The sequence below is a fragment of the Monopterus albus genome, unplaced genomic scaffold, assembly GCF_001952655.1.
Source record: "Monopterus albus unplaced genomic scaffold, M_albus_1.0 scaffold325.1, whole genome shotgun sequence".
NCBI lineage: Eukaryota > Metazoa > Chordata > Actinopteri > Synbranchiformes > Synbranchidae > Monopterus > Monopterus albus.
In genome coordinates, this window is record NW_018128205.1 from 279,438 (window position 1) to 293,836 (window position 14,399).

Sequence of the window (14,399 nt, forward strand, 5' to 3'; positions counted from 1 at the left end):
CGCCGCTGCCCTGGAGCTTCCCCTGGGCCCCCAGCGAGGCAGCAGCGGGTGGAGGAGCCTGCTGCTGCTTCTTCCCCTCGCCCTCCTCCTGCTCCTCCTCGCCCTCCCCCCTTCACCCACCTCCCCCTCCCCAGAGGCGTTTCTCCCTCTCCCCAGTGCTCATCAGAGACTCGGCGACCTCCACCTTTCTGCCTCCGCCTCCCGTACCGAGCCAGGCGATGCCACCTATGCTGGGCTGTTCCACCACTGCTGGAGCGACTGCAGGGGGGCCAGTGCCCGCCTCTCCTTCTTCAGCCTGTAGCACGCCGTCATCTCTGCGGCGCAGCCTACCGCCGCAGCTGCCACGCTGCCACTCGCAGCCCTGTGACCTGCTGCTGTTCAAGCCGGGTCTGAAAAGGCGCCGAGACCCTGACAGACCCTGCGCCCGCCCGGTCCTCGACTTCACCAAGATGACTCAGGTACTGCACAAGTTCACTAATTAGTTTGACCAGTTAGTCTCAGTTGTTCTGTTTCTGTGTCATTTATGAAGCAAAAATGCCAAATCTTCTCTGAGTTTCTCTGGTTTCTGTTGTCATCGTTTTTGGGTTTTGGTCTGGTGGTTGGACAGAAGTGCTTTCTGTTTTGTGTTTTTTTTTTTCTTTTTTGGTTGGGGATTTGTGCTTCCTAGATAATTTTAACAGTATTAGTAGCCAAAGAATTCTGCCTGGTGGTTTTGCTCAAGGTGGTTCTGGCATACATCTGATCTCTTGTGGCCGAACCTTTTCCAAACCACAAAGGAAGCACCTTTTTCAGAATTAATTCATCCTACGGATGAACTCCGCCCTCCGCTGTGCTTGTTCTCTTTTGTAGAGATGCCACTAACGACACATATGGAAATGGGTCATCACACGTATCATCATGAGATGACACTCTAACCTCGGGGAGGAATTATCCCAGTATATTGTGGACAATACGATACGGTATAGCCCTAGAGCACACGCCACAAATTATAGCATTTGGAAGCATGGGACCTAAACTAGTTAGACAGCATTTTCTCCAGATCTGAATCCACTGAAATCCTGTAGTGAGTCCTTTTAGTATTTGACTTTTGCTTGGTGATTCACACTGAGATGATTTCTGTTCCTGTGGCACTGGTTTGTCTGAGGTTTGAGTTGTGCTATGATAAGATTACCCTTAAAGAACCTGACCCTGTTTTGGGAAATGTAAAACCTGGAACTATTTATGGTCTTATGCTGTGGCATGTTCACACGGTGGAGAATTGAAACACAGTTCAGATCAGTGCTCCTGTCACTCAGGGGCCATGGTGCATCAAACTGCAGGTAAACATAGTTGCTGTTAGTCTCTGGGGTTTGTGCAAAATAACAACAACATCCTAATCACCGGCTACATCCTTTAATCCAGAATCAGCCGTTTATAACTGAGCACAGGGATCCTGAAAATGAGCATCACTGAGAGTTTAGAGTCTCCTTATGCTGACACTCCCTCTTCCTTAGAGCTGTGTCTGTAAAAGCTGTGATTCAGTGAAGTTGGGGTGATGCTGTTCGGCTTCCTCACTCAGTTGCTGTTGTTTTTCCTGACCTCCTTGCTGCTGTCCCTGCAGACGCGCAGCGTTGACCCGCAGTGTCTGGAGCGCGGTGGTGGCAGGCTGGCCTGCAGCGGTGACATCTGCATGGGCATGGAGCCCTTCATGGGAGACTTCCGGGGCTCCTGCTCACCAGCCGAATGCCTGGGCAGGACCAGCATCGGGCCGCTGAGCGAGAGCGACGAGGAGTGCCACGAGGATGACGACGGGGAGGAGGAGGTGGAGGAGCGTGAGGCTGCGCAGCAGGCAGTGTTTGAGAGGGACTGTACAGAACTGGACTTGAACTTAATAGAAGAGAACTGACATATTTGTAAATGAAAGGCTGTTGTCTGTTTCTGGTTTCATTTTGAATTGATCTGAACGCCCGCCCCTCTTCCTGGACCACCATCATCTCGACACTCCCACCACTTGCCACCAATTGGCAAGGCTCTCAGGAACAACACCTTCTCTCATTGGATGAGCTGGGGTGGCGACAACAGTGATGATCTGACTACCAGTGAAAGGAACTCAGCGCTGCAGCTTCACTTGGATCCTCCTACTGCTTTTTAACATGTCCGCTGTTGGAAAGCTGAGTGTTTGGAGAGGGGACACCTGGAGTCCCAACCAGCACTGAGTGATAACAGGGACGCCGCTCCTGCAGCTGACCTTTTCTCACCTCTGTGATGGCTGTGTTAGCTTCAGGCAGAGTCTTCCCACAGCTGTGATGGGGCTCTGACTGTCCAGGTATCTTCTGTTCCCAGCTGCTGTGTCTGTAACGCCACTGTTTGATGAGGCTGTTGCTGCAATGCAGCGCCGACCTGAAGCATTGTCACCACGCCATCGCACAGTCCTACACCGACACACAAACAAGACGCCAGACAGATTTAAAGGGGCAGTTCACTCAGCGTTAGCGTTCACTCAAAGTTCGATTCAAAATTCAGCATTTCCACAGTGCCCAAACAAATCCATGTTATGATTTCTTTGTTCACTTAAAAAAAAAAACAAAGTTTCACACACTTGAATCAGTCACTGAGTAATGAAACTGAGCGGCGTTGTTGTCTCCCTCCTCGGCTCCCTGTCGTAATATCTGGTTGGTTTTCCTCAGTCTGTTAATGACAAGAAATATTACTTGACCTTTTTGTTCATGATGCAGACAAGACAAAAAAAAACATAAAACCTCACCTTTGAAAAGCAGAACTATGACAAAGGTTTTACCTTTTTCTTCAAATCATAAAAACTAAACTTAAAATATGGATGAATAACTAATGAACTAATGACTGCTTTAGTGCAAAACTGTCTGCAGTCACTGCTCTCAGGTGTCTTTACTATCGGACCTGTGACACTGCTGTTACTAAGAAGCACCTTAGGGTCGGTGATACTGTCTGACCGGTTGTCTTCTGCCACTGAGAATCAGACAAGAGGCTGACTGAAACTGTGTCCCCCCCCCCTCTGTAACATTTCAATTTTACTCACTGATAAAAGTTGTAAAACATTGTCATACTTATTTTCCAATGTTTCTTTTGATTTTTGTTGAAGTCTTGGTTTTGTCATGACTAAAAAAATTTATGTAAATATTTTGTCATCACTGTAGCTGACAAAGTTACCTCTGCTATGTTGTCACGATGTCAGTGCATGTTTGACGAAATCTGATCAACTCTAGATTGACGTTCATCATCAGGAAGGACAGGATGCTGAGGCCTGATTGAGGCTCTGATTGGCTGTTTGTGTTCAGGTAGCTCTGGTTTGATACCTGCCTCCACCTCAACACAACGGAGGAGAACATATTCGGTGACATCTCAGAAACTTGTCGCCATGTAATGGTGACAGCGTGCTCAGGTGAACTGACCCTTTAATGCGCCCCTGCAGAAATATGAGCATAATTATTCAATAGCATCTAGGTTGTAGTTTGTTGGTCAGTTTGTGATTTGTTGACAAGAAGAAATATGTAGAAAATCACCAGACATGACTTTTAAATACACACAAGTAGAGCTGCTTCTAATGAATCTTGAACGTCACTGTCCTGATCTGGTGATTTAACTGTGTTCTTATTAGAAGTCCCCCAAACAGATGCTTGGATTTCATCTGACTAAAACTAATCTAATGTTTAATACGGATTTGAAGACTTGACTGTCATAAGATGGGTTAATAACCCTAACCCATTGCTGCAGTATCAATCTTAGCAGTCAGTAACATTCACACAGTCTGGTGTCACAGTGAGAACAAACACAAACTGGTGTAAAGACTGAAACACACTGATGCAGGTAAACCACACACACACCTGCATGTATAACAGTCATGTGACCTTGGCGTGGTGATGCGTTCAGGTTTGCTGGTGCTTTGTGGCATAGTCCCATTAGGTGTCGCTGAGGGCAGGTAGACACTGATGCTGTTGTTCACACATTCCTGTCACACACACACACACACACCTGTCACTGAGTGTACTACAAACACTCACTGTGTGTGTGTCTTGACATCCTGGTGGCCATGTGACCCGTGTCCCAGTACGCTTTAGCCACGTTGACACCTGACATTCTGTAACTGGGCAGACACCGTACGGTTTTATTATTAACTCGCACTAGTCAAGTTTCACCCAAATTTAGCACAAATTTAGCAGAATTTTTTCACATTTCCATCCATAGCAAAACTACGAGCCAGTGCACAGAGACACACAGCTGGTGGAGCCCATTCTCCAACCAGATGAGGTCATTGAAAAGAGCTCCAGTCGAGGCTCAAACTGTGGAAAATATGACAGAAATCTGACTTTTTTTTTTTGTGTGTGTGTGTGTGTGTGTGTTAATGTGAGGAAGGTTAAAACCCCAGAAATACATCGACTTTCTGACCAGAAATCGACCTGAGCTGTGATTGTTCAGATGGTTAATCAGGTGACTTCAAACAACAAAGATCCAGCACTAGTCTGAACCTGTACAGAGTCGGGCCGGCGTGGTTTGTCTCTTCTCACTAGTGCTAATACCGTACGTCAGTTTCACTTATTGTATCTGCATTCAAACACTAAAATTATATCTTATTTTGAGAAATACCCTCCAAAAAAAAAACCTTCAGTGAGCAAAAGCAGTCAGTGATGTAAATGTTACACTTTGTCTAAACACAAGCACCGACTGGTGACCAAAGTATGACTCTATACAGATATTCAGTGCTAAGGTTAAATGGTGTTTAAATCAAAACTTCATCCTGTTTGGGGTGCACTCCTACCCAGTTTGGATTTAATCATGATGCACTGAACGACCTTGTGTGAATCTTGTGTCGAGGGAAAACATCCACAGGTTATGAAGTGATATTTCTTGCAATTTTTGATCACTTTATAGCGTTTCACAGTTTCACTGAGCATCCATGCTTCTGCAAAAAGGACCACATGGCTTGTTTTTACATATTTACAATCATGTTTTGTACTGAGAAACATATTGCACATTCCAAATCTGATTCTTTCCCCTCTGGGCAGCCATTTTGTTTCCAATCATTTCAATGGAAATCAGCCTGCAGTGAGATAATCCCTCACAGCCAGGTTTACTTTGGTTTTTGTCAAATTTATTGTAATATCATGTGGCGAGAACAACACAGTCAGGTGTTTCAGACCTCTGGTCCCCTTTAGTCGAGATGTTGGCTGTGATAGATTACCACCATCCGATTGTGGCAGCGTTCCTGTTAAAGTTTCCGATATTTGTTTAGACCTATCAGCAGTGAATTGACTATAAAGGATGAGATTGTTTATATGCTGTGAGCTGTTGCTATCTGCGCATCAGAGGGTTTGAAACATGTTTGATTTGTCGTTTTTCTCTTCTAATGTCACATTAACAGGAAAAATGTTTCTGTATTTTTAAAGTGGAAAAACATCCTGCTGGCGAGTTGGCACAGTTCCACATTTTGACAAATCATATTTCTATGACAGTGAGAAGATGAGATGGGGATCAGTCTCATGTTTATGTGCCAAGCATGGAAGCTTGAGTCAGGGTGTGGTGGTTCGCCTAGCTTAGCATGAGTATGTTGCTCATTTTACACAAGCTAAATGTGATGTTTGAATCTGATTTTACTTGAACTGCTACAAATGCTTAGTACAACAAAATGAGGTAATTTATGCTGTTAATCTGCTGTGTCAAGGTTAACGTTAGGGCCAACCGTCTCGGAATAATTCCCAGGATAAGTGACCATATTTAAATACTAGCTGAGCAGTACTTTTGGTTATACCTTTCAACCTAAAGTATTTTATCATATAGGGGAAAATCATTTGCAGCTGAAACTTCTGTTCTTCTGTTTGGTTCACAGAATTTGGCTTTTTTCAAATTGTACTGTAATTTTGTTTAACTACTACCTACTACTAGTAGTTAAAGTAAAATCATTTACATGCAATAATATGTAATTCCCATGTATAAATTGTAGTAACTTTGGTGATCCTCTGACTTTTCAGGGAGCGGCATTTTTATTTGCACATGTAGTTCGGTTTCTTCCATAATCCTGCAAATCACATTCCAGCGTTAGCAATACTTTTGGTTTATTGCTAATTATCAATTATTAGAATACTGTCGTGAATTTTAAAAAAAGTAATGAATGTGTAAACATAGCTTATCTGCTGAACATCGCAATGTCATTGTTGTTATTGACCTAGCATGCTAATGTTAGCATTTAGTCCTAGATACCACTGTGTTTAAGTACCTATAGACTATTTTTGAAATGTGCACAGTGCTAAGCCGCCTGTTGCTCAAAGCTTCCAGTTTTTATGCTATTTTATGCAAAGCTAGGCTAACGAGGTCTTGACTCAAGTTCTGTACTGAGTGCACACAAGATTGATATCCAGCTGAAAATCTGACCCTTAGAGAAAGGAATGATTTTGTCAAAATGTTCTTTTAATGTATGGTTAAAGTTGCAACCTAGCTTGTTAGTGTTATGTGGTGTTAATTAAAAATTTTAACTTAGTGATGCAAGATGGGAAGAGTCTAAAGGGTTAATTCACCTACATTTACAAAATAGTTTAAAATCCCTGTAACACACGAATAACACTGTACCCATAGTGCACATAAAAAAACAAACTGTCCCCATAAAACACATGAAAAAGCAGTCCCCATATGACACGTGACCCACCCTCCTGGTTTGTTGGTCTGTTTCTGTTGATCCAGCATAAGCCTTAACTGAACATATTCTATTATTCTGTAAATCAAAACACTGAAATGAGGGGAAAAAAGACAAAACGGAGAAGAAATGTGCTGTAGCTGTAAAATTTTTAATCCTTCTCTTTGTTATTTTCTGGTGTTCTTTCTTAATATTTCTAATCTGATGTCTGAGCATGGCGATGTTTGTAAAAGGGAAAGATGCTTCAGGATGGATGAGGAGCAGTCGTGTACAAAGTGAGCTCGGACATCTCTTGTCTTTTAGAAATGTTTTTTATTGTATGTGATTTTAAAAAAAGACAATGGCAATTTGAGAAGCAGTTTGTGAATAAATTAAGTTTATTGAGAATTATTTTGCAAAGAAAGGGGGAAACTGGTTTCCTGTGTTTATTATCATCATTCCCATTGTGTTTGTCAGAAACTAGTTTGGGTAAAATGCTGGAAGAATCTTCATACACCCCTCATCTTCATGATTAAAGGAGCACATGGCTGGTTTTTCATGGTTCAGTCAAATGTATACATACAGGTATAGATTGCCTGATCAATCATCATCATTTTTGTTCCCTGAGCGGGGTCACGGGGGGGTGGGGCCGGAGCCAATCTTGGCCAGCAATCGGGCGAAGGCGGGGTACACCCTGGACAGGTCGCCAATCCATCGCAGGGCTGCCTGATCAATCGACATCCTTTAATAAAGAAGTTAACAGTAAACAACAAGTGAACAGTGAACATGCCAGACATCATGTAAACTGTTGTATAAAAGTCTTTATATGAGGATAAAGTTGCAATTTTGTCATTAAAACCTTAGTTTTATGTGAAAAAAGTCAACAGAAAAGTTGCAATTTTATGGTCATTTTTAGAAATAAGTCACTATAAAAATAAAATGTTACGCTTTCAGAGAAAAACCATGACAAAGTTGTGATTTTAGGAGAAAATAGTTACAGTATACAGTAAAGATAGTTGTAGTTTTATGAAAACAATTCTAAGATGCAATACACATATGAGAATAAACACATTTTTTGAGTCATAACATGAGAATAAAGTGGTAGAAAAAGGGGTGTGGTCTAAAGCTAAAGTTGCAGTTTTGTGAAGAGTCACCTAAAATATGAGAACAAATTTAGAATTTACAAGAAAACCATCAATATTATGGGATGTAAGAATTTTATGAGAGTAATCATTTCAATTGATATTAAAACAAAAGGAAATTGACTCCGGAAATTTCAAAGGAAAGTTGCAATTATAGAGAAAAGTCCAAATGTTATGGCCGTTGTGGTAAAGTGAGAATAAGTTCTATTTTTTTTTTTTGATGATTTTAGCAAGAAAAATCACATTTGCGAGAAAAATATAAATCAGCTTCATTGGCCCAGTACAGAAGCTGCCAATGTGAAAATGTGAAAAATGGGAATAACTGTGAGATTATGAGGATGTTATTGTAAGAGAAAGATTTATTGGGGGGAAAAAAATATAAGATCATCACATGAGAATAAAGACACAATTTTCATGATATTATGAAGCTAAATGTTTAGTACTGTATGAAAAACATTTGGCCAAAATAAATCACACTTGAAACATCACATGAATCAGTAAGTTTATAATCAAGTTATTTGTCAAAACGCAAAGAAAAGCAGTTCCCTTTTCCCAACAAAGTTAGGGAGCAGCTGAGATTGCTCACTGTGTTCAATCTGCTCTCTGATGAAGTTTTCCATACACATGATTTAGCATCTTATAATTAGAAAAAGTCATAATCATGAAGACTACAAATAGAATGGCTTCTAATGACTAATTAATACAAACAATTATTTCTGCCCCTGAAGTGTCAATAATCGATTTCCAAAAATGATCCTGTCTTCAGTCAGCACATAAATGAGAGCAAAATGAATCAAACATTCTGAGACACTTAAACATCACATGACAAGTTTATTTTGAACATTAGTTGTTAAAAATTAAAGTGCAAGTGAAGAAAATCCGCTTTGTGTTCCCTCCATCTGACAGATAACCACACTTAAACTAGAAAGATAGGTGAATTGGCGAGATGGTTTTCACTCTTTGTGGTTTCAGTTTTTCTCTGGGGGGCTGCCCTCTGAAGAGGAGGTGCTGCTCCCCTCCGGCCCCCCACTGGAAGAGGAGGTGATGGCTGGGGCCGAAGTGACGCTGATGGGGACGACCCTCTCCTTTCCATCACTCACCGCTCTATCCCTTGGGGCCTGGATCTGCAGCCGGCCGTCCACCAGCGAGCAGGTGACGACCTCAGGGTCGACACCGTCAGGCAGGTCAAACTCCTGCCTGAACTCCTGACACCTGTAGGAGTAGGAGCCCTTCCCGTCCTCCTGCTTCTTTTCTGACCGGCCGCTCACCCTCAGCTTCCGGCCCACCTGTTTCACTGACAGCTCCTCCGGGGAGAACTCCTTAGTGTCCAGGCTAAGGGCAAAGTTGCCACTGTCCTTCCCCAGCTCCTGGAAGGCAATGGGCTTGAAGACACCCGTGAAGGAGGAGGCCTGGTCGATCTCGTCGAAGATCTTCTGGTGCAGTCTCTCCATGTACTCCATGTTCTGCCTCATCTCCTGTATGTGGCGGATCATCTCCTGCTCGATGTGATAGAAGAGCGGCCGGGTCTCGGGCCACAGGCTGCGGACGGGCCAGTGCAGGTCCAGGAAAGGCCCCGCGGTGAGGGGAGATGGCTGGAAGACACTGGGACACAACATCCTGGCGGCGGTTTTGGAGGTGGAGGTCTGGATTCAATGAGCGACTTCTGTCTGGAGTTTGTCTGCCTGACATCCTGCCTCTCAGGGGTTTATATACACTCACACCCTGCTGGAAACTTCCAGCAGCATTCCTGTGCGCGTGTGTGTTCATGGTCTAAATGCAGCTGCTATTCCTGCAGCCTGCTGCCACATGCCAACATATCTCAGCTTTGTTTCTATTTCTACTGCAGGACTGGGTCATGGGCTGTATAAAGCAGATGGACAAACACATAATCATGAGTCACTTTACAAGGTTTAAAGTGTACAAGGATAAAATTGTCATAGCCGTGTGTTTTTCTTCTTTCTTTCAGCACCGACCTAGAGGACGTTGGTGACCTTGACTCCTGAATTAGCAATGTGCTGTTTTGACCTTTAAGTGGATTTTAAAATGTTGATAAAATCTGCAAAGAATTGTGAAATGCTGCATGTCTCTATTCCCTCCTGCTGTTTGAAATGGAGCTGGTTGGGTGATGGAAGTAAACAGCTGTTGGAGCTAATTTCTTCCATTAAACCAGTGCAGAGGGAAATGAGGTGAATGAAAGAGCTCCAGTCAAAGCTCAAAGGATGGAAAACATGGCAGAAATATGATGTTTTTGATGGTTTCTCACATTAACGTGATGAAGGTCACAGTCTCATTATTGTACCTGATGTTTATGTCACATGATGCGTGGCCGTCAGCAATCAGTCACTGAGTCTCTTTCCACTGCACTTTGCGTTTATCAATACACCAACTTTTTCACTAATTTGTTGAACTTTGATCCGAGTTGCGCTGACATTTGTGGCCACAGCCAGTTACTGACCCTCTCCCAAACTGTATAATAACAAATCAGAATCAGAATTGTCTTTAATGGCGAAAGTACAGGAATTTGACTCCAGCACAGATGCTCTCAATGTGTTATAAGACAACAGGAATAGAAAACAACAGTGAGAATAAAAATAAAAATACAGCAATAAAATTTGAATAAACAGTGTGTGCATTCACTTAGGAAATGTGTGCAATCAAAATTAGTTAAGGAATGAGAGGAAAAGAGACACGCTTTTATAAATATATGTACATATTTGTACATTACAGCAGAAGAACTTTCAAACTGATACTATATTTACAATTCACAATGACGGATAGGCTGTTTAACTGGTGAAATACCCGCTGTAGATGCAGCAACCAAGATTGTTAAGAAACACTTTGCATCTCTCAGCTACTAGCAAAATTAGCGTTGTATCCTAGGTGGCACCATATCCTACAGTACCCCTGAGTTTTGGACATAGATGAATGAAGAAGACCTGGTTACCAAATCACAAAATGGCATTCACTTCATTCCTATGAAAGCTGCACAATGGCTCATAAATTCTTCATGCGTCTGGATTCTGGGCATAAAAATGATCTGGACACTTCCACGTTTTGGGACCCAAAGGATATGTTCACTAGTGCAAACCCAACTGATTTCCTGTTGGTTGGTATCGGAGTCTTCAGGCCCACTCCACCAGACTTACAAGCAACTTCATCCACCAGGCCATAAGGCTGCTGAACGCTGTCCATTACCTCCCTCCCCCTCTGCCCCTGGACCGTAACCCACCACAGAACATAAAAAAACATAAAAAAAGACTACCCCTGCTGTTTGCACAAACTCATTACATCCCCCCTTTTTGTTATATTACATGTAAATCTGCTGTCCATGTACATTTCATAAGCTATTATGTATCTCATCACCAGCGCCCTGGTGATGCTGACCATCTGACAATCTTTTTGTTATTATTTGCACTACTGTCACTGTTTGCACATGGCTTTGAGTTTCATCATAGCATATTAGGTTGTACCATCTAGTTTATCCCTATTACTTGAATTCAGTTTTCATATTCAGTTTATTCTGTGTTTATTCTACTTTTATTTTCTTAAATGGTATGGGCATTCAACATTAGGTGAGAGAGAAACAGTATTTAGATTTTTCTGTTTTGTACATTTTGATAGATTTACATAGCAGACAGTAAAACCTTTGCTTAGTAAACCTATAGCTGATGTTTAAAAATGTTAATGAATGATGTCAGCCTGTGTCAGCCTCCAGGTTTAGCATGTTACCAGATCACACACTCACTGCCTTCCTGTCTATTTTGGCCTCCTTCTTTTCCAGTGACACAACTCGCTATTCCCGCCCTTCCTCTCCCAGCCAATCATATCCACCCTGGATCTATTTTCACCCAATAACATGCCAAGACCAATAGGGGGAGATACCGGTCGGAGTACAGTTTTTATGAAGAAATATTTTTAAGGGTAAACGTTAGACTTCAAGACTCGGGGAGTAGACAGAGGCAGCTAGTAGAATGAAAATTGAGTTCAGATTAAGACAAGAGGACATACTGATATACTTAAGCGTGTGACATATTGCATAGGTGGGGGATTAGCTCAAATGGTAGAGCGCTCGCTTAGCATGCGAGAGGTAGCGGGATCGATGCCCGCATCCTCCAGAACGTCTTTTGTCTTCGAAACACAGTTTCCTTATTCTGGAGGGAGACCGTTTTTTTTTTACATTAAAACTAACGTTTTCTAGCAATTACAATTTATAAGCCTCTTTTCTATGTCTCTGTGTTTGGCTTTGAGGCAACAAGATTCGTAAGTTTAGTTGTACGGGAGCTCAGGTAAAGTGGGACAGTTTTGGCAAATCTCTCTTTCCATTTTCATTGAAACTGGACTCTGACCTTAGCATTAAAACCTACTATGCATGTGAGCAAACGGTGCAAAGTATTTACTCAGATTTCTCTCTTTAATACAACTTGCATTTATGTATTAATTTAGCTGATTCATAGTATTCAGTAGTTGTTTGATTAAAAACTAATGCTCATAAAGCCAATTTAAATTTGTTTTGCCTTAATAATAAATCTTTAGTGGGTGCATCATGTTTTCTTCGCCTTCTTTTTTTTGTCATCCTTAGATATTCTGTTTCTTCACCCTACCTATTTTTACTTTGTACATGTACTGCATTACACTTCAGAAGGAAACACTGCAATTATCTGGAAGCTGCACTTACTTTACAAACAAAATATATGGATTCTAAACTATGATATGTAGAATACTTATATAGCTCTACTCAGCTGTGAAGAACTTTTACTTTTGTTTTTGTAACGGCTGCACAGCTGCGTGTCATTTACTTCTAGTGGTTTTTACAGGATTTGAGCTGCAGGAGGGGACGGGCCTAAGAAAGGAAACGCCCAAATAAGGCCAGAGGAAGTGATGACGTCGCTTGGAAGCCCTCCATGTGACGTGTACCTAAAAAAAACTGATCGAAGTCTGAACTGTCTGCGAGGTTTCCGGTTATGGCTATTTGTTGTGCTCCGTGTCTGGTGTCTGCCGGTTGCAGTACAGCTCACGGTCCACACACAATGAGCAGGACTCAGATCTGGAATCTATAGGATTGTTCACGCTCAAAAAGCCATCAGCACAAAGATCCCAGGAGCCTCCTTGTGAAGCCAAGTGTGCACGGCCCCGTTTGGACCAAATATGGTCTTCCGGTATGCCATATTGGGTGATGTACGTCACGCAGGAGTCTTTATAAAGCCGGGAATCCTCATTGAAGAAACCTGACAGATCAAGTGCAAGCTCACGTAAAACACCGGCCGGAAACAAACACCCGGTGTTTACACTCCCTGATGACGCAGCTTATGCAACACTTTCACAAAATCATCATTTGAAACGCTTTTTCCGACCCGGAGCTGTCAACTCCAGCATTGGCTTCCTCCGACTGCCACAGCGCCCAGCAGCAGCAGCAGTAGCGTCAGCACGACCAGGGCGTCTCTCCGCGTGCTTCAGGAGCGCACACCCGCTCGGTACACGCAGAAACAGTTTCTGGGGCGGCCGAGCTCCACACCCGCTATCGCTTCTGACTCTTCCTACTCCAGAGAGATGGCAGCTATCAAAACGGAGCTGCTCCTTTCAACCCTGCAGATCTCGGAGCCTCTTTCCGGGTTCCCGCAGCCTCTCTCCCCGCTGGACGGGTACCCGAAGCTGGAAGACCTGCAGATGCTGCTGCAGAACGCCGCGGGCGGAGGCTCGCTGATGGCCATGTCCGCAGCGGAGGTGGGGCTGCTGAGCACAGAGCCCGGGGAGTACGGAGGTGAGGAGCAGGTGGTGGTGGTGGAAGTACTCGTATCATTGACAAAGTAAAAGTAAATCTACTACAGTGCAAAAATACTCAAAGGCCTGCAGTCAAAATGGTACTTAAGTAAAAGTACAAAATTATTTGCATCAAAATATAGGATACTTGGAAGTAAAAGTAGTCATTATGGCACATTTTAAGATTGAGGTGGATGTAAAGAGGTCTGCCCACAAATCCTGCAGCATAAAGGTCAAGTCAGGTAAATAAAATCATAGGTGACCTAGAGTTTTGTTCAGGAGTGTGTGCACAGTCTGAGGTGATTAAGACACTTTTAAAGGTGTTGTAAGGGATGTCTGAAGTCGCTGACTAATAATTAGTAGTTGAGAATTAAATATTGCAACCATAAGACAACTTCACAGCTCAGCAGTGCAAGGAAATGAATTACCAATGCTGTGATCATTTTTTACCCCCAGCTGCTTAAACCAGCAAAAATAAGAATACCTTAACATGCACACTGTAAAACAAAAACATCAAAAAATCCTAACTTCTCCATTAGTTTCACTGGAATAAGATCCCATGAACCAGTTCCAGAGCTGTGTGTGTGGTACTGCGCACAAATCCCACACAGATGATCAGCAACAGTGTGATGTGCTCACTGTGTGTGTCTATTTTCAGCAAATGGCCACCACATTGTACAGGAGGCCATTGCTGCTCTGTCCGCACTGCTCCTCTAGCTTCTGCACAGAACGTGTCTCAGGTGTGGTCGGTCGTCTTCCAGCAGCTGTTTCTTGACCTCTTCTTTGTCTCTCTCAGATTGTCTGTTGGACCTCCCAGACTTGCAGAGCCTTCCCTCTCTGGCCTACAGTGGCCACTTCTCCTTCGAGCCATCGGCCTCCTG

At 43.0% G+C, this 14,399-nt stretch overlaps 3 protein-coding genes and 1 non-coding gene across 4 annotated transcripts in view; 3 read left to right on the top strand and 1 right to left on the bottom strand.

Moving 5' to 3' along the window:
* Positions 1 to 7,180, top strand: part of fam53c (family with sequence similarity 53 member C) — a 12,776-nt gene extending 5,596 nt beyond the window's left edge. Inside the window, exons 5-6 of the mRNA XM_020624301.1 lie at positions 3 to 458; positions 1,601 to 7,180. Coding sequence (XP_020479957.1) covers positions 3 to 458; positions 1,601 to 1,885 — 741 coding nt within the window. The 3' untranslated portion in view covers positions 1,886 to 7,180. The remainder of the gene's footprint in view (positions 1 to 2; positions 459 to 1,600) is intronic.
* Positions 7,181 to 8,579: 1,399 nt separating this feature from the next.
* Positions 8,580 to 9,412, bottom strand: LOC109974224 (heat shock protein beta-11-like). The gene has a single exon (XM_020624321.1). It carries the CDS (start codon positions 9,375 to 9,377, stop codon positions 8,730 to 8,732), a length of 648 nt encoding a protein of 215 aa, XP_020479977.1. The 5' UTR covers positions 9,378 to 9,412; the 3' UTR covers positions 8,580 to 8,729.
* Positions 9,413 to 11,803: 2,391 nt separating this feature from the next.
* Positions 11,804 to 11,876, top strand: trnaa-agc (transfer RNA alanine (anticodon AGC)). Its single transcript has one exon. It is a non-coding gene; the product is annotated as a tRNA-Ala (tRNA).
* A 1,030-nt stretch (positions 11,877 to 12,906) lies between these two features.
* Positions 12,907 to 14,399, top strand: part of LOC109974215 (early growth response protein 1-like) — a 3,034-nt gene continuing 1,541 nt past the window's right edge. The window contains exons 1-2 of the mRNA XM_020624302.1: positions 12,907 to 12,936; positions 13,132 to 13,545. Of these exons, the coding sequence (XP_020479958.1) occupies positions 12,907 to 12,936; positions 13,132 to 13,545 (444 nt within the window). The remainder of the gene's footprint in view (positions 12,937 to 13,131; positions 13,546 to 14,399) is intronic.